This window comes from Bolinopsis microptera, chromosome 5 (genome assembly GCF_026151205.1).
Source record: "Bolinopsis microptera isolate Bmic1 chromosome 5, MBARI_Bmic_1.0, whole genome shotgun sequence".
Classification (NCBI taxonomy): domain Eukaryota; kingdom Metazoa; phylum Ctenophora; class Tentaculata; order Lobata; family Bolinopsidae; genus Bolinopsis; species Bolinopsis microptera.
In genome coordinates, this window is record NC_087076.1 from 6,601,448 (window position 1) to 6,621,227 (window position 19,780).

General features: G+C 39.9%; 1 protein-coding gene across 1 annotated transcript in view; it reads left to right on the forward strand.

Moving 5' to 3' along the window:
• Positions 1–19,780, forward strand: part of LOC134815005 (uncharacterized) — a 38,017-nt gene that overhangs the window by 4,494 nt on the left and 13,743 nt on the right. Inside the window, exons 4-5 of the mRNA XM_063823437.1 lie at positions 9,292–9,756; positions 10,660–10,752. Coding sequence (XP_063679507.1) covers positions 9,292–9,756; positions 10,660–10,752 — 558 coding nt within the window. The remainder of the gene's footprint in view (positions 1–9,291; positions 9,757–10,659; positions 10,753–19,780) is intronic.

Here is a 19,780-nt window from a genome sequence, read left to right on the forward strand (position 1 = left end):
ACATAGGGTTAAAATGCTCCCCTGACGAGATATTGGCGAAAAACTGTCTCGATCACGTGATATGACCGTATAAGGAAGTTAGTCCAATTTCTCGTTAGGGTTAGGGTTTCAGCATATGATTTTGTTAAGGATTGGGTTAGGGTTAGGGTTGGGATCAGATTAGAGGGTTAGGGTTTCGAATAGTCGTTCAGGACCAGCTAGAGAACGAGTTGAAAAAGTCACGTGACAGTCGAGTGTAGAGGAGTGATTAATCATCATCCTAACGTGACTGCATACTGGTAACTGGACTCTAGACAGTGACTCAGCTCTAGACGGTGATTATCACTGTTCCAGACAACCGCTCCATCACTCCATGTGTTTGTAGATCACGTGATACCAAATATGTAGTGCACGTATTGGCTTGCCCATGGTCACTGTAATAGCTCGCTTAGCTTGAACAATGGATACACATAGCTGTTACTCTAATCAGAGGCTGAAGATAATATCATTAATAATACATAACATAAATAATACATAACACCTTCCCTTCGCAAATGAATTTACTTTCATGATAAAATCGAACAAAAGTTAAAATAATACGTGCGTGCTTCGCGCATTAAAATTACCTAAAATGCTCGTGGTGTTAAAAATCGTACACTAAAATCCCGTTTGGCGTCGCGCCCTACGTCGATAAATTCCTATTTATAAACAAAATCCCTGGATTACACTGTCATAATAGCCCTAAATAATCTTTTTAAAAACTATTACTGTTTCTGAACTCCCTGGATTGTTTACAAATTCCATTAAAAACAATTAAATGCTGTATAAAAAGTATAAAAGTGTACTACATGTGTGCATAAAACATGTGCTTTACAAAACATAAAAAATGTGCTTTACAAAACGTAAACAATGTGCTTTACAATACATGCAAGAATCACGGGTTCACAAACCCGGTGTTAGCATTATACCTGATCTTAGGTTTTGAACTCAACCTCCCCGAGCGTCTAACTGGCTCCTGACTACTGATCTGAGTGTTTGGTTGTGTCGGTTGGTTACTAGTCACGACTGGCGATCCTTCTCTACTTGGACCCGGCTGCTGCCCCACTGTTATTACAGGTTGTTCAATATTCCTCGGCTCAGTGTTTCTTTCTGGTATCTCAATTTGCTGCTTCTGTAACTCGATTACTGGCACTAACCGTTTCTTCATCGCCTCTACATGTTTCTTTATGATCCTACCCTTGTAGTTCACATCATACCACAATGATTCTCCGTGTCTTTTTTCAATCGTTGCTGGTTCGTACTCTTTCCGAGTGTCAGGTCGAACCCATACTGTTTGTTTCTCCTCAAATACACGTTCGTTTCTTCTACTGTCAACAACTTTCTGTTCATTATCAACATTTAGTCTCTCCGCTTCCATCTGATCACTGGGTCTGAGGTGATGTAACTTAGATCGTAAAGTTCGTCCGTACATCATTACTGATGGTGGTTGCTTAGTTACAGAGTGTGGAGTATTCCTATATGCCATTAGGAAGTTAGCGAGATTTAAATCTAAATCCTTAGACTTTTCGTACATCTTTTTCATCGCTGACTTAAAACTCTGGACAAACCGTTCGCAGCTTCCGTTACTCCTCGGGGAGTATGATGGGCACAAAACATGTCTTATCTGATTCTTCTTTAGGAAGTTCTTGAATTCTTCACTGATAAATTGCGGTCCGTTATCGCTGACTAGAACCCAAGGTACCCCTGTTCTTGAAAATACTCTTCTCATTGCTTTTATCGTAGCTGGCGCAGTAGTGTTATGAGACATCTTGATAACTTCCGGCCATTTTGAGTAAGTATCGTACATCAGTAACCAATAGTTATTTTGGAATTCTCCAGCGAAGTCCACATGTACTCGTTGCCAGGGTCTTGTTGATTTAACCCAGGGATGGTCGATGACTTTTGGTAACTTTTTCCCGTGTTTTTGGCAGGATGCACATGCTTTAACTAAAATCTCTATATCTTGGTCTATTCCTGGCCACCACACATAGCTTCTAGCCAGGCTTTTCATTCCAGTCATCCCTACATGTGTAAGGTGTAGCATCTTAAGAACCTCTGCTCTTAGTTTATGTGGAATGATTACACGATTTCCCCATGTGATACATCTTTTTTCAGTCGTGAGTTGGTTCTTTCTGTCGTACATGGCTTTCATCTCCTTGTGATCTTTGTCTATCTTTTCCGGCCAGCCATCTACAATGTACATCGCTATCTTGCTCAGAATAATGTCTTTGGATGTCTCCCGGGCAACTTCTTTTGCATCTATCAGTGCGTCCTCCATGGTCAAAGAAAATGCCTCTTCACATTCGTTTGGCTCGTCCACATGAATGACTTTTTTCGGGAATCTGGACATTACATCAGCATTAGCATGCTCTTTTGTATTTCTGTATACTATGTTATAATCGTAATTTTGTAACAGCAGTGCATATCTGGATAATCTGTTCGCCGTCATCTCTGGAATGCCTCTCTTAGGTCCAAATATATGTACTAACGGTTGGTGATCCGTCACTAGTTCAAAGTGTCTTCCATACAGATACATATGAAACCTTTTTATAGCCCAGACTATCCCTAAAGCTTCTTTGTCAATCTGGCTATATTTTTTCTCAGCATTCGATAATGTCCTTGAAATAAATTCAACCGGACGTTCATTTGTTCCATCATCATCTATGTGTGACAATACAGCTCCCAAACCCACGCTGCTTGCGTCTGTATCCAGCTTCAAACGTTTCAGCGGGTTGTAGAACGTCAATACTCTGTCAGAACAAAGTAATTTCTTTAATTCTTCGAAGGCTTTCTGTTCAGTCTTTGTCCATCGCCATTCAACTTCAGTCTTTCTCAACTCGTCCAATGGAGCGATTATTGTCGACAAATCTGGTAGATACTTGCGATAATACCCAACTGCTCCCAGAAATGCTACTAAATTTTTCACATTTTCAGGTGCCTGTACTTTTAACAGATCGTCTATCTTGCTGTTGACTGGTGACATACCATGCTTGTTCACCTTGTGTCCTAGATAAATCACTTCTTCATGCATCAGCTTAGATTTATTCAGTCTGCATCTGAAACCGTTTGCTTCCAGTCTTCTCACAACTTTATTCAGATTATCTAAGTGCTCTTTATCGTTCTTTCCTGATATTAAAATGTCGTCTATCCTACAGCAAACCATAGGTATACCCCGTAGTACATTGTCCATCAGATTCTGAAAGATTGCTGCGCTGCTATTTATTCCATACGGCAAGCGCGTCCACACATACTGTCCCATATGCGTATTCATCGTCGTGATGAGTTGATCTTCTGCTGATAGCTCCACGTTATTGTACGCTTGTTTTATGTCTATGACTGAGAACTTTTCTCCTCCTGAAACGCTTGCAAAACATTCTTCTGTAGTTGGTAACGGGTGATGTTTCATTTCCAATAGTTTGTTGACTGCTTTAAAGTCTCCACAGATTCTCACACCGTCTCCTTTTTTCACTGGCATAACTGGAGTTCCCCATGGACTTTCTTTTACTTTCTTCAAGATTCCTTGTTTCACCATGTTGTCTAACTCCTTTTCCAGTAAGTCTTTAATAGCAAAAGGTACTGCTCTTGATTTCTGCGTCACAGGTCTGCTTCCCTCCTTCAATTGGAATTGCACTTTATAGTTCTTTACTAGACCTAGCTCATCTTTGAAGATGTCACTGGACATTATCTCTTGTACTGTCCGTGTCTTTGTTGGTGTTCCAGGATCGGTTTCGTCGTCCACACTAACAAAATTTCTCAACTGATGTATTTCAGGATCAGTCTCTTCGTCCCCACATCGTTGTCCAGTTTTAAACTCTCTCTTGGCGATATCTGTCACTGGTTCTGATTCCATAACTCCCAACACGTTCACTGTTTGTACTCCTTCTCGAGTCTCAGGAAATTCTCCTTTTTGTGCGCTACAGTTTCCATCAGTTCTCACCAGTTTAACCTCTCTTGCTGGTCTCTGTCCAACTTCTGCTGTTTGGCCCTGTGTTCTCGTTACTAACTTTTCTAACCAGTTTTCACCACAAAACTCTGTAATCCAAGAGCGTCCAAACAGTGCTGGAAAGTGATTATCCACCACATACAGTTCCAACCCTTTCACAATCTGGTTGTTTATCGCCACTTCCACAACTGCTTTACCGCATACCTGCTGGTATTGACCATTCGCCACACGCAGTTGTTTATCACTACTTTTCAACTTAAACTCCACACCAGCTTTCTTCAGCATCTCTCTACTGCACACAGATACACTTGATCCACTGTCAAACTCCATCAGACACTCTCGGCGATTGATCCAAACCTTGATCAGGGGTCTAGAATCACGCAAAAAGTTCACGTTATCGAAGTAAACAGTGTTATCATGCAAAAACCTGTTATCATGCAAAATAATGTTATTGTCATGCAAATCAACATGCGAATCATCATGCAAATTACTACCATACAGAACACTATTATCATCATCCTGAATTTTAGAATCATCAATACTTGTCAGGTTGTTGCCCAAATTTGAAGATTTTTGAAACAAAACATTTAACTGGTCATCTAAACTTACGGATTTCTCCGACAATTCACAATAGTAAATATTTCGACTCACAAACTGTTCTGTGTCCTGGTTTGAATCGCTGTTTGAATCGCTGTTGTTGCAGTCTGTTGATACATGATGTGTAGATTTACCACTCTGTTTCCAGGACTTGCGTTTCGTCTTCTTACGGCAGTCCTTAGCAGTATGATACAATTCACCACAGTTGAAACATTTAGTATAGCAGTCCTTGGTTGCATGCGATTTGAGTTTGCATTTATTGCATCTTGTCTCCTGATTGGAACTTCCCTGTGAAGATTTCCCTTGAGACTTCTTGCTGATCTGTACCTTATGTACAGTTTGCTGGGAGTTTTTAATCATTGCAGCCTCTGATTTAGATCTGTCCATTGCCACCACTTTTCTATACGCTCTCTCTAGTGTCAGTTGTTCGAAATCCTCTCCAATAGCAACTCCTGTGCTTCTGAGTTAACAATTCCCATTATAAATTGATCTAACATTGAACTGCCGAAGTCTGTAAACTTGCATTTGACTGCCAGTTTTTTTAACCTCGCAACAAAGTCTGCTGTTTTCTCCGACTGCTTTTGGTGGCATTTGTAGAATCTGAATCGCTCTGCCAAAACAGTCGGTTTCGGGACCATGTGATTTATGAGAATTGTCTTCATCTCGAAATATGTAAGTTCGTTGACGTCATTTGGAGATGCTAAAGACGTAAGTAGGGAAAAGATTTCTGGATCAATGCTCGTTAAGAAGTGAGGTTTGATCGTTTGACATAGCTGATTATATTCCGCTAACAGTTGTGCATGCGCGGTTCGTTGCGCTTCATTCGGATTCTCTACTAACGGTTCCGGTTCAACCGGATAGGATTTTTGGGACTTGAGAAACCATGTGTACTGCTCGAACCAGTCTTCCGGCGCGCTGACTGTAGCGGTCAGAGGATAGGGGTAGGATTTTGTCATACTCGTCGCCAATTGTAATAGCTCGCTTAGCTTGAACAATGGATACACATAGCTGTTACTCTAATCAGAGGCTGAAGATAATATCATTAATAATACATAACATAAATAATACATAACAGTCACGTGATATCGATCCTGCATTCTGATTCGCTCCAGGGCTGCATGTCTATAAATACCCACACACAGACCACTAAGTCAGTGACTTCTTAGTATGTTCTGATATTGTTACCTAGCAAGCTAGCAGTGGAAATTATTTCTTATGACCTCATATTCCGTTCTTTTTCTCTCGTCTTTTTAAACCATAACAATTTTGATGAGTTTCGAGATGGCCAGGCCTACTCTCATGCTGTCTATAGGTGATGATTAACTCTGAAAAACTAGGGACAACAGGAATTTCAATAGCATCAGATCCAGAGTCTGTGACTCTGTAAGTGTATCACAAAGTTCTTCAGTATGCTGTTCGCGGTTTCTTTTTCACCCTTTTTCGACTTTACCATTTCTGTCGGTACAACCTAATTTATGTCGATATGATCCTTCAGCCGTTTTAACAAAACATGTTGGGATAGATCGATTAAAAATGAAATGCAATGTCCAAGAGGAGCTCTATAACCCTTTTAGTGCAATAGCTCAATAGGACTTTGGTAAAGTTTTGTGCTTCGTAGTTTCACAACGGTCTTTCCTCCCAACAAAGTAGTTCAGCAGTAGGAACGGTGATGTCATTACTATATTATAATTCAGAGAATGTACGACCGCCCACGTGCAAATTAGATGAAAATAAGAAGTTGCATAGTAACCATAGTAACGAGGGTTATTACACGCACGTGCACGTGCATTGTATCGTTTTGATCGTTTTTGTTGTTATTACGTTGTGTTCAGTGCGAGCTACATCTTAAGGGGGGGGGGGGGGGGGGGGGGGGGGGGGGCCAATGGATATTTTTTTGTGAAACTTGATTTCGAGATAGCAGTTGACCAACAAACTAGAACCAGTGACCGAACTTTTGAGGGGGTCCCGGACCCTAACCGCCAAACGGTGCCTGCGGGGCAGCCACGCCCATATTTGGTCCAAATTAGGCCCAATTTAGCCAAATACCCTGAACATGCCCAAAACCCAAATTTTAGGTGCTCTACTTGTAGCTAGTGGTCTCTTGAACTCGTATATGAAATTTCATCAAGATTGGACAAAAAATGACTGAGTTATGAGCCAAAAAACATATGCCCATATTTGGGCATACGCACCAAATTTGGTAGATTTCGTCCCATAAATTGGTTAAATATCAATATTTTTCACTGAAACTTACTTTATATGAAAGGTAAGCCTAAACTAGATATTCTCTGTAAGTTATAGCTTTATATCTGTTTAAATGTGGATACTAAGGCGAAAAGACCACAAAAAATGAACTAAATTGCCCATATCTTGGTTCGCGATATTCGCGGAATTGATCTCATTAAAATTGTAACAACTCGATCAGTTTTCAAAATTTTTCCATGAAATTTTCGGAATCGACTCGAAATCGCATTTCCACCTTAGTTTGAGAACAGATTTTTGATTTAGGCCTCCAAAAAAATTTGGCGGCCAAATTCCAAAATTTTCCCGGAGAAATTCAGAATTTGGCCGCCAAATTTTTTTTGAGGCCTTAATCAAAAATCTGTTGTCAAACTAAGGTGGAAATGCGATTTCGAGTCGATCCCAAAAATTTCATGGAAAAATTTTGAAAACTGATTGAGTTGTTACAATTTTAATGAGATCAATTCCGCGAATATCGCGAACCAAGATATGGGCAATTTAGTTCATTTTTTGTGGTCTTTTCGCCTTAGTATCCACATTTAAACAGATATAAAGCTATAACTTACAGAGAATATGTAGTTTAGGCTTACCTTTCATATAAAGTAAGTTTCAGTGAAAAATATTGATATTTGACCAATTTATGGGACGAAATCTACCAAATTTGGTGCGTATGCCCAAATATGGGCATATGTTTTTTGGCTCATAACTCAGTCATTTTTTGTCCAATCTTGATGAAATTTCATATACGACTTCAAGAGACCACTAGCTACAAGTAGAGCACCTAAAATTTGGGTTTTGGGCATGTTCAGGGTATTTGGCTAAATTGGGCCTAATTTGGACCAAATATGGGCGTGGCTGCCCCGCAGGCACCGTTTGGCGGTTAGGGTCCGGGACCCCCTCAAAAGTTCGGTCACTGGTTCTAGTTTGTTGGTCAACTGCTATCTCGAAATCAAGTTTCACAAAAAAATATCCATTGGCCCCCCAATGACAACAGGAATTTCAATAGCATCAGATCCAGAGTCTGTGACTCTGTAAGTGTATCACTATGACTAAGTTCTTCAGTATGCTGTTCGGTTTCTTTTTCACCCTTTTTCGACTTTACCATTTCTGTCGGTACAACCTAATTTATGTCGATATGATCCTTCAGCCGTTTTAACAAAACATGTTGAGATAGATCGATTAAAAATGAAATGCAATGTCCAAGAGGAGCTCTATAACCCTTTTAGTGCAATAGCTCAATAGGACTTTGGTAAAGTTTTGTGCTTCGTAGTTTCACAACGGTCTTTCCTCCCAACAAAGTAGTTCAGCAGTAGGAACGGTGATGTCATTACTATATTATAATTCAGAGAATGTACGACCGCCCACGTGCAAATTAGATGAAAATAAGAAGTTGCATAGTAACCATAGTAACGAGGGTTATTACACGCACGTGCACGTGCATTGTATCGTTTTGATCGTTTTTGTTGTTATTACGTTGTGTTCAGTGCGAGCTACATCTTAAGGGGGGGGGGGGGGGGGGGGGGGGGCCAATGGATATTTTTTTGTGAAACTTGATTTCGAGATAGCAGTTGACCAACAAACTAGAACCAGTGACCGAACTTTTGAGGGGGTCCCGGACCCTAACCGCCAAACGGTGCCTGCGGGGCAGCCACGCCCATATTTGGTCCAAATTAGGCCCAATTTAGCCAAATACCCTGAACATGCCCAAAACCCAAATTTTAGGTGCTCTACTTGTAGCTAGTGGTCTCCTGAACTCGTATATGAAATTTCATCAAGATTGGACAAAAAATGACTGAGTTATGAGCCAAAAAACATATGCCCATATTTGGGCATACGCACCAAATTTGGTAGATTTCGTCCCATAAATTGGTCAAATATCAATATTTTTCACTGAAACTTACTTTATATGAAAGGTAAGCCTAAACTACATATTCTCTGTAAGTTATAGCTTTATATATGTTTAAATGTGGATACTAAGGCGAAAAGACCACAAAAAATGAACTAAATTGCCCATATCTTGGTTCGCGATATTCGCGGAATTGATCTCATTAAAATTGTAACAACTCAATCAGTTTTCAAAATTTTTCCATGAAATTTTTGGGATCGACTCGAAATCGCATTTCCACCTTAGTTTGACAACAGATTTTTGATTAAGGCCTCAAAAAAAATTTGGCGGCCAAATTCTGAATTTCTCCGGGAAAATTTTGGAATTTGGCCGCCAAATTTTTTTGGAGGCCTAAATCAAAAATATAAAAATACTAGCTTCATCCCTGTTACCACGGGCTTCATAGTTCTTAATAAAATAGTTCTAAATAAAAGGATTGTACACAGATATCATTTGGTTAGCTGGACTTTCGTAAACTCAAGAAAGAGATCACGTCGATTAATATTTTATAATGGTAGTACACGATACAAATTTGAAATTTTGAAGTACATTTTTATGTATTTATGTTGTAATAGAATGATTGATATTTACCCACTATATTTCACAGGGTGGATTAGTCCAAAATTACAACAGAGCTACAGCCTAGAGTTAAGTCAAACCCTGGAACTAAAGACCACCATGAATCAGGTTGAAGCCCCCATAACCGTTTATTTTATTTTCCCCGAAGACGAAACTCAGTACATCAACTTCAAATGCACGGATCTTAATTCAAGCAGATGGATCCTCGTGATCCAACAATGCATGCCTGACTCGTGGGATGCGGCCCAGCCCCTGAATGGAGTTTCAAGTGACCAGATAAAAGTGTGGCGAATCACCCGAACAGAGACCAGCTTGCTAGTGGAGTGCAATGGTGTGACTGTCCTTATCTTCAACTTCGCGAGTGACTACAAGGACGGTTTCTCAAGCTGTCATAGCTTCTGGACTAGGCATTCCACAGCGATCAAGTTTAACTGGAGTGGCGGATTGTATAAAAACAACGGGCATTTGTCCATGAGAACAGCTGTATATAAGGGTATATATTTTGTTAACATTCATTAACTAATTTTGGTCTACAGCATTTTGGGTTGATATTATAATAAACCACGTGCAAATTAGGTTTTAAAAAAAGGTTGCAAAGTAACCATAGTAACGAGGGTTATTACACGCACGTGCACGTGAAATGATTATTCAACGTCATTTTGATCGGTTTTGTTGATGTTACGCTGTGTTTAAGTGTTTAGTACGAGCAACATTTTAATTGGCTGTATCTTCGGTTGTGTAGGATATTTTTTGAACTTACTAAAGTATAACTAACAAAAAATACTATTAGCTTCCTCCCTGTGACCATGGGTTTTCTAATTCTAGTCTTACTTATAATTCAGAGAATTCCCTTTGTATGTACAACTGCCCACGTGCAAATTAGATGAAAAATAAGAAGTTGCATAATAACCATGGTAACGGTGTTCAAAAGCTCACGTGCACGTGCAAAGATTTGCGACCGGCATTTTGATCGGTTTTATCGAATTACGTTGTGTTCAGTGCGAGCTACATTTTAATCGGCTGTATCTTCGATTGGGATGAATATTTTTTGATGCGATAAAAACTGTCTACCTAAGAATACTATTAGTTTCCTCCCTGTGAGTGTGGCCACGGGCTTTCTAGTATTAATTATAAAGTTATAAACAATTTAAGCTCAATAATATTCATGTCATATTTTCTCTACTGAAATTTTTGTCTCTCTAAAATTAGTCGCCGAAAAATTTAGTCTCATGAAATTTGGATTACAACAATTTTAGTCAAAAGTTTGAACAACACGGACATTAAGTTTATGAAGAGATAATAATTTAATTATCTAAGATGTTTATCAAATAGAACCCGACCGACCGACCTGCCTTGTCTGTTCTATGACCGAAATATGATTAGTCATCACTTTCAGAATACGAGATACTAATAGTGGAGAAAGGTACTGGTTCCAGTTTAGGAAGTGAATATGTCGGAATGTTCGTCCCAAGAGACACAGACGTATGCAGTAAGTATTTCCGAGTTCTTCAAACAGTTTCCAACGTTATGCTCTGAAGAAAAGGCTTCATAGGTGTTAGAGTTGGGAATGGTAATAAATTGAATGTTTACTTTCAGAATGTTCAAGGTCTCATCCCTTTTGGTGAACTGAACAATGCCCATCCAATGATTGATACCACTAAATGTCTTGAAGTGTCGACTTATCTTAATGAGGCTAAGATAGATATTGCAATACTTAACGAAACCTGGTTTAAGAGTTCTATTGCTGATAGTGAATTTCTGCACCCTGACAGATATAAGATATTTCGCTCTGATAGATCGAAGAAAACTCATCCACCAGATCCTTCTAATCCAACCCGGTTTAGGAGGTGTTGTAATATGGTATTTAGAGATATCTTTTAGGATATCTTAGTTTTAGTATAACGTTTAAGGGACGTAGAATTTAGTATGTATTTCCGGGTATATAATAACCAATGTTTTTATATGTTCGTATTTGGGAGTTACACATTTTGAGTGTAGGTCGGTTGGCTGGCAGAACTACTGTCAGACTAACTGTCTGAAACGAGCCGTCCGCTCACTTTGCACCTGACTTACAGCCAGGTTGGTCCTCGCGACCACAGCGTGACTGCTAGTGGAGTGCTCATTGGCGAGACGGCGTGCCACGTGGTACAAGCAGATGCGTTGTGCCGTCACGCAGTGTGGCGTGACGAAGTTTTTAGAGTATACCCGGAGAGCCGGATGTGGAGAGCTCACTTCTTAGTTGCCCCTTAATCATTTTTAAGGGATTCAAATTGACGGTAGCCAGTCTTACTGAGCACTACCATTTGTGATTAGACACGTCGAGTGATCTATTAGTCACGTCAATTGATTGGAGCGAACACTTAGAGGTTTTTATCTGTTGACGTTCACTTTGTATTACTTTTCCATTTAATTAATTATCCATTTTAATTTACTCGTTTCCTTTCTACATACGGTACGCCCTGCCGTTCGTGCTACGTGACTAGAGCTTGACTAGCATACACTAAACACTAAGGAACTCAGTTTTCTATATCTGGAGGCCACTTTTAGTGTTGCTATTTTCTCGCTCGTGATCCTTCTAGTATCACCTATATTCAGTATAGTTTCGTTTAAGATCCTAACGTTTCTCATTTGATAAGCTAAGTTCGGTGTACGTTGCAGTGCAGAAGAATTACGTGGAGATTGTTCGAGATCTTTCAGTACTTCCTACTAGATTTGGTAAGTGTGGCTACCCATTTTGTGGTACCTGTATATTCCAGTTGAGTGCTATCGTTTTAACGAGCACCTAGTTTACAGCCGTTTGTGAGCTTCAGTACTGTTAAATCTATATAGATAGCTCGTATTCGTGAGATTAAGCTACCATGAGAAGTGATGATCGTAGGAACACGTATGTTTGGTCACGTTATCAGCCAACTCGCAACGTGGGTAATTCTAATAATAGGGGATTACGTAACGTTCGTCATCAGTTTGAAGGTTGTTGGGAGTGTGGTGATATAGGACATTTTCAGAGAAACTGTCCGAGCAGATTTGCTGGTAATAGAGGTAGATATCAAGACAGAGGGTCTTCATATCAGAGTGGTTATGGCCAACAGAGTTGGAACAGAGTGTATAGACCTAACAGTCAGGTGCCTTTAAACTTCTAAAGGGTGGCCCTAGATTTAAGAGGAGGTCACCCGCGGTCAAAAACACACGCATTTATGAGATTGTAATGAGATTTTCGAAAGTGACGTCTTTTGTCATCAGGAAGCTTCAGGAGCTTGCTAACTGTACTTTTACCATGAAGCATATCTCGGGGAAGAGAAACCAGAAGTGTGGTGGATTTAACCGCTATAAATACCAGGGTTATGGTAAATCTCGAGAAAATGTAGCGAGCATTGGTAGCAGTTGCACTTTTAGTCTTGAAGCTGCCTTAGAGGGAGTAAACCGGGTGACACGTGAACATTATAGATGTAAACACCCGATACTGTTTAAGAGGATGCAAGTACCGGTTAGCAGCGAGACAGTGGTTAAGGATGATTGCAGTAATATGATCGAGGAATCTTGCAATGAGTTGAGTGTTGAGGATAGTATGATTCCGGCGTTTTTGTTTGATGAGAAGTTTAGTGATGACCATAGCACAGTAAACATTGTTCAGATTACGCCTGAAGTTGATAGCCGCCATTGCAATTGTAGTCTTACTCAGGCTGATACTACAGAGAAGGCATCAGTAGTTGCGGGAGCAGTTGATGCGGTGGAAAATGTTTCAGCGGTTACTAGAGATGTAAGCTCTCTAGAGAGAGGGGTCTTGTGTGCAGCAAGTAAGCCACCTCAGGCATACAATAAGGCTAAGAGCAGTGGAGCTGAGTTAAAGACGGACTCATCGGAGCGATTTTTAGATTATTCCGATAGTAATAGTGAAGAGGAGACAGATTTTCAGCTGAGAAGAGCACCAGTTGTAAGGAGAAGAGAGGTTCATCCGAAGAAGTTTCGTCTGGAGAAGGATGGTGCAGCTAGCATTTACAAGCAACCTAGTTTTAGTTCTACTCCTAGAGTGGTAATTAAACCTGCTCTCCTAGATCTCAATTCGACTAATCCTAGTTTACGCACTGTAACACCTTTCACACATAACATTCCCTCAGGCGATAGTGTAGAAACAGTTGATAATTCTGCAGAGTTTTTCACTCCAGCTAGAGAGAGATCGACCGCTAGAAGAGCATCGAGTCCGCTCGTTAGTGAAAGAACAATAGGACGTAACAGTTCTATGTCACATGATGCTGAGGAACGGAGACAACCTGACCGTTTAGAGTACGAGAAAATAAGTTTGGTCAAGGATCTTTTGAAACTCTTGAGCCAGTAAAGGACGGGGAGATGCCCAGATTGAGGGAATTTCACTTACTTTGGAATCTAGTTTCAGTACAGTAATTTCTTACGTAGCTAGCTTTTCTACTTAGTACTTAGCAGTGGTACTGTACCTTACTGAGGATAACACGTGGTATCTTTCAGAACAGTACTGATAGGGATAATAGGATCTTTACTCGCAACACGACTCGCTCAGGGCTGCTTTAGTGGCGGAAACGTAGAAACTTTCGAATTTATTTTGACTTCTTTGTTTGCTTGTCAAGGACGAATTAGAGATTCGATACATCTCTATCTAAGGATGAAGACTCAACACCAAAGACTCTACAGCTTGGTGCAAGAGGGAAGTATTTGAAGGTTTTGAAAGATTTGTGAAAGTCAATTTCAGTTTTAACTTTAGGATTTTGATGATTTAAATTTAATGCACAGGGTTAGGGCCGTGTATTATATTTTGAGACTTGACTTATTTTAAGTTTTGGACTTTTGATGCGTGGGAGCATTGAAATTTAAATTTTGAGAAGGGCGATTATTTTATTGTTTTAAAAATATTCGAAAAAAATTTTTGGGTAGAGATGTTGTAATATGGTATTTAGAGATATCTTTTAGGATATCTTAGTTTTAGTATAACGTTTAAGGGACGTAGAATTTAGTATGTATTTCCGGGTATATAATAACCAATGTTTTTATATGTTCGTATTTGGGAGTTACACATTTTGAGTGTAGGTCGGTTGGCTGGCAGAACTACTGTCAGACTAACTGTCTGAAACGAGCCGTCCGCTCACTTTGCACCTGACTTACAGCCAGGTTGGTCCTCGCGACCACAGCGTGACTGCTAGTGGAGTGCTCATTGGCGAGACGGCGTGCCACGTGGTACAAGCAGATGCGTTGTGCCGTCACGCAGTGTGGCGTGACGAAGTTTTTAGAGTATACCCGGAGAGCCGGATGTGGAGAGCTCACTTCTTAGTTGCCCCTTAATCATTTTTAAGGGATTCAAATTGACGGTAGCCAGTCTTACTGAGCACTACCATTTGTGATTAGACACGTCGAGTGATCTATTAGTCACGTCAATTGATTGGAGCGAACACTTAGAGGTTTTTATCTGTTGACGTTCACTTTGTATTACTTTTCCATTTAATTAATTATCCATTTTAATTTACTCGTTTCCTTTCTACATACGGTACGCCCTGCCGTTCGTGCTACGTGACTAGAGCTTGACTAGCATACACTAAACACTAAGGAACTCAGTTTTCTATAGAGGAATGGTGGAGGGGTCATGATTGCAGTGAGAGCAGACCTTGATCTAACTTCAAAGGAAGTTCATCTCAAGTATGGTGCAGAAATTCTTGCTGTGGAATTTAAGACATCCACTGGAATTAAGTTTGTTGTATGCACATGTTATCGTGTTGGTACACTGGGCTCCGCAAATCATGAAAAAATTGTTGAGTCTTTGAAAACTCTTCTCAGAAGAAGAGGACTGAGTAAAGTCTTCATACTAGGAGATTTTAACCTGACCGGAGTTTCCTGGTCTACCCTGGCCAGCTCCTGTCCTATTGAGCAATCTTTTGTTGAATCTTTTGTTGATCTAGGCCTTCAACAATGTGTGTTAACACCTACCCACTGCAAAGGCAAAACACTTGACCTATTGCTCACAAACTCTGTGTCAAATATTAATGACCTAATGGTAGGTGAGAGAGATAGTGCTTGCAAGTCTGACCACTTCCCCATCAATTTTAAGATCAACGTTAAAGTTGGTAGGAAGAAGCCAGTCAGGCGTATGTGCTATAACTTTAAGACTGTGAACTGGGAGAGGCTAAACCATGAACTCCGACACACGAATTGGGATGCATTGCTCAATGGCACAGAACCTGAAATTGGATGGAAAAAATTTAAGGACAAACTTTTTAATGTCACAGATAAATTTGTTAAAAAATGCTCTGTCAAGACTGATGGCCAAGATCCATGGTTTGACTCGGAGTGTTATGATGCATGGCGTAAGAAAGTGAGATTACATAAAGAAAGGCATAAAAGTGATAGAGCTGAAATTGCATTCTCCCTTGCTAGGAAAAATTTCAAAAATGTGGTTGCTCAAAAAATGAGGGAAACATTAAATGAATCTGATGATAGTGCTTTAATAACAAAAAAATTTTGGTCCTATGTCAAATCGAAGACAGCTAGTCAGCGGATCCCTGAGTTTGTAAGCCACAAAGGCACTGTCCGCAACTGCCCTGAAGACCAGGCCAACCTATTTAATGACTTTTTCTTCGAGCAGTTCTCTGAGGCATCAACTTATGACATAGATATAGATTACTCTAATGATTGGCGCTTTGATATTGAATTTGACCACAGAAGGGTTCGCAAAATCCTTTCCAATATTAATGCTAATAAAGCTTATGGACCTGATGGTATCCATGGGAAACTTTTGAAAAACTGTGCGGTTGGGCTCGCATACCCTATATCAATACTTTTTCATTCATGCTACAACATTGGGACACTACCAAGGGAGTGGAAACTGGGGCACATTGTACCAATATTCAAGAAAGGGGATAAACATGAGGTTTCAAATTATAGGCCAATTTCTCTTACATGCTTAATCACAAAAGTTCTTGAACGCATAATAAGAGATGAGTTATTGGCACTTACTAATGGCATGATCAATGACAAACAGCATGGTTTCCGAGCTGAGAGATCTTGTGCAACTAATCTTGTAGGACTGTGCGACAGCCTAGCGCTCTCACTGAATGAAAATATGAGAACAGATGTAGTCTACTTTGATTTTGCCAAAGCATTTGACTCGGTTAACCATGATCTTATATTATTTAAGCTAAAGAGCAAATTTGGTATTGATGGGAGGCTACTGAAATTCATCACTGATTATCTAAGAGACAGGCAACAACAGGTCTTGATAAGTGGCAAGTTTTCTTCTATGAGAAACGCCCAGTCTGGTGTACCTCAAGGGTCAATTTTGGGACCATTGCTGTTCATTATGTTCATTGATGATATATCAGTGGGGATTTCACCAGGCACACAACTGTCACTGTATGCCGATGATACTAAAATTTGGCGTAAGATTGTTTCGGAGTCTGATATCCTGCGACTGCAGAAGGACATTGATTATCTCCATGACTGGTCACTTTCTAATAAAATGAGATTTCATCCCGACAAATGTAAGGTCCTCACCGTCGCAGGAAGGATATCCGAAACAGTTTCCCTCCTTAGTGTCCTACCACTCTTTAACTTTGTATACTCCATGGGAAGAATCACACTTGACTATGTTGATCATGAAAAGGATCTGGGTGTAATTGTGACATCAAATCTCGATTGGAAAGATCAGTGCTCCAAAGTCCTTTCTAAGGCAAACCAAAAATTAGGCATGGCGAGAAGAAATTGTTATTTTGTCCAAGACGTAAATCGTCGTAGAGTACTGTATCTCACTTTAGTGAGGAGCCTATTTGAGCATTGCTCGGTTATATGGAGACCAGTCACAAAATCCCAGATAAGCAAGCTGGAGGGCCTCCAAAAGCGTGCTATTAAGTGGATTCTTCACGAGGAGTATATGAGTTATCCACCATCCACATACATTCAAAAATGCAGACAGCTGAAGATTATGCCGATTGAAGACCGCTTTGACTTCTTGGATCTCATCTTCTTCTTTAAAATTGTGAAGCAACATATACCTGTCACTTTACCCTCATATTTGCAACCATTTCAAGGCCACTCAAGGCTCAGAAATAGTCACATGGACTCTCTATGTTTTGTAAGCTCTATCTCACCTCGAGCAAGCTCCAACGCTTTTGCCAAGAATTTCTTCTATAGGACCCACACTAAGTGGAATCACATTCCTCTAGATATCCGTGAGATAGAGAGTATCACTGATTTTAAAAGTAAACTTTCCACTTACATGTGGGGGAAAATTATCCCGGTGGATTCGGACTCTGAACTTGACTATTCAATAGAAACAAATCCGTAAAATAGTTTATTCAAGATTATCTATTCTTGCTGTCTGCATTCACATATTTCTCAATTTCATCTCACAGCACAATATTTTATGAATTGATTGAATGGGTGTGTGATTTTGTTTAAAGTAACTTATTACAATTTTATAAGGGCCCATGCTTGTGCAGGAGCTGCATTTGCACTCAATATCTGTGTTTTGGTGACCCTCAGGTCCTTTGGTTACATACATTTTGTCCGAGACAATTTCAACTTTGACAATCCATGCTTAGAGGACAATATTATATTTAACTAATTCATTGTGTAAACTTGTATGTAATTGACTGATTTGAAAGATTTCAATAACATAACATAACATAACATAACATTATAAATAATGCCTCTCTGGGCATCTCAAAAAGAAATTCATAGAAAATGAACACTTTACGTTTGAAACCATATAATTACAAACTTTTAAAAAATGTAACTAAATACCTTTGATATTAACCTTCTTCCTCTTAGCTACCAATGGATTATCTTTCATATAACTTACATAACTATTCCTATTAGACACAGACACATCTATCCTATCAAAGATGTCATATGAAAGTTCCCAGTGATGACCAAGCTTATTAGCTCGATATCCATGAAGCCGAAAGGCATCTAATCCCCTCTTGAAACCAGTAACTGACTCACAAGCTTTCACAAGTGGTGGTAGACTGTTCCAATAGCGCAAGACCCTTTGGGCAAAGAAATCAGTCTCATTTGTGGTGAATCTATGAGTCTTTGATCTAGCAGCAACGGTCCTACCAGAACGACCAAATAAATCGGAACCATAACCCACAAAGCCTTCCTGGATCTTGAACATCTCAATGAGATCTCCACGAACCCTGCGTTCAAGCAGGGTTGTGAGGTTCAGCTTATCCAGTCTCTCTCTGTACGTCATGAGTCCCAATCCATCAATCATACGGGTGAACGATCTTTGAACACCTTCCAATTCAAGAATCAGTGACCAGTTTCCATGCCTAGCCATTGGAGCCCATGCCTGTGAACAATACTCTATATGAGGCTTTACTAAAGACTTATACAAGCCCAGCATAACGCTTTTCTCTCTTGATATAATATTTCTTGTAAGCCAGGCAATGGTACTATTAGCTTTAGCAATGCACTTTCTCACATGACCCTCAAAGTTGAAGCTGGTGTTAAAGACAACTCCAAGGTCCTTCTCGCTTTCAACACATCTCAAAGGCACACCACCAAACAAGTACTGATTCTTAGGATTACAAGAACCAATTTGCATGACCATACACTTATCTACATTAAAATTTAAACACCAACGAGACTCCCAAAGTTCTAGCAACTTCAAATCAGCTGTTAGATTAATAGAAGGATTAACAATCATTTTAACATCATCAGCAAAAAGTTTGATGATAGCTTTGATTCCTTCTGGAAGATCATTTACAAATAAAAGAAAGAGCAATGGTCCCAAAACACTGCCTTGGGGCACTCCTGAAAGTATATACTTAATCTCAGAAAATTCATCTCCTACTTTAACTTTCATAGACCTCCCTACTAAAAAGTTTTCTAAAATACCAATTATCTCCTCAGGAACACCAACATTTCTTAATTTAACTAATAAACGGTGGTGTGGTACGCTATCAAAGGCCTTAGAGAAATCAAAGTATAATATATCAGCACAGCCACCTTCAGCCAGCAAGTCATTGACAGCGTCAATAGACTCCAGTAGGTTAGATAAGCATGACCGACCCTTCATGAAGCCGTGCTGCGTGCTACTAAGCACCTGTTCAACACCGTCGAGAATATACTCCCTAAGAAGCTTCTCATAGGCTTTGCATAGTATACAAGTCAGTGACACAGGCCTGTAATTATTAGGACTATGTACTGACCCCTTTTTGTGCAAGGCCACAACAGTGGCAGTTTTCCATACCTCAGGAATATACTGCTCAGAAGCACAGGCACTAAACAGCAACACAACCGCATCCACAAAGGAACTGTTCTCACTTAAATACCTCAGGAGTCTAGGATGAACACCATCAGGACCCATAGCTTTACTAATATCTAGTGATCCCAAAATCTTGGCAACACTTTCAGGGTGCACCATAAATTTACTCCAGAAGTAATCATTATTACATTCTGTATAACAATTTTGAGGCAGAGGGCCAAAAGGTTCAGGTTTAAAAACTGACTGGAAAAAATCAGCTAACACTTCTGCGTTTCAGAAGGAGACTTGGTCT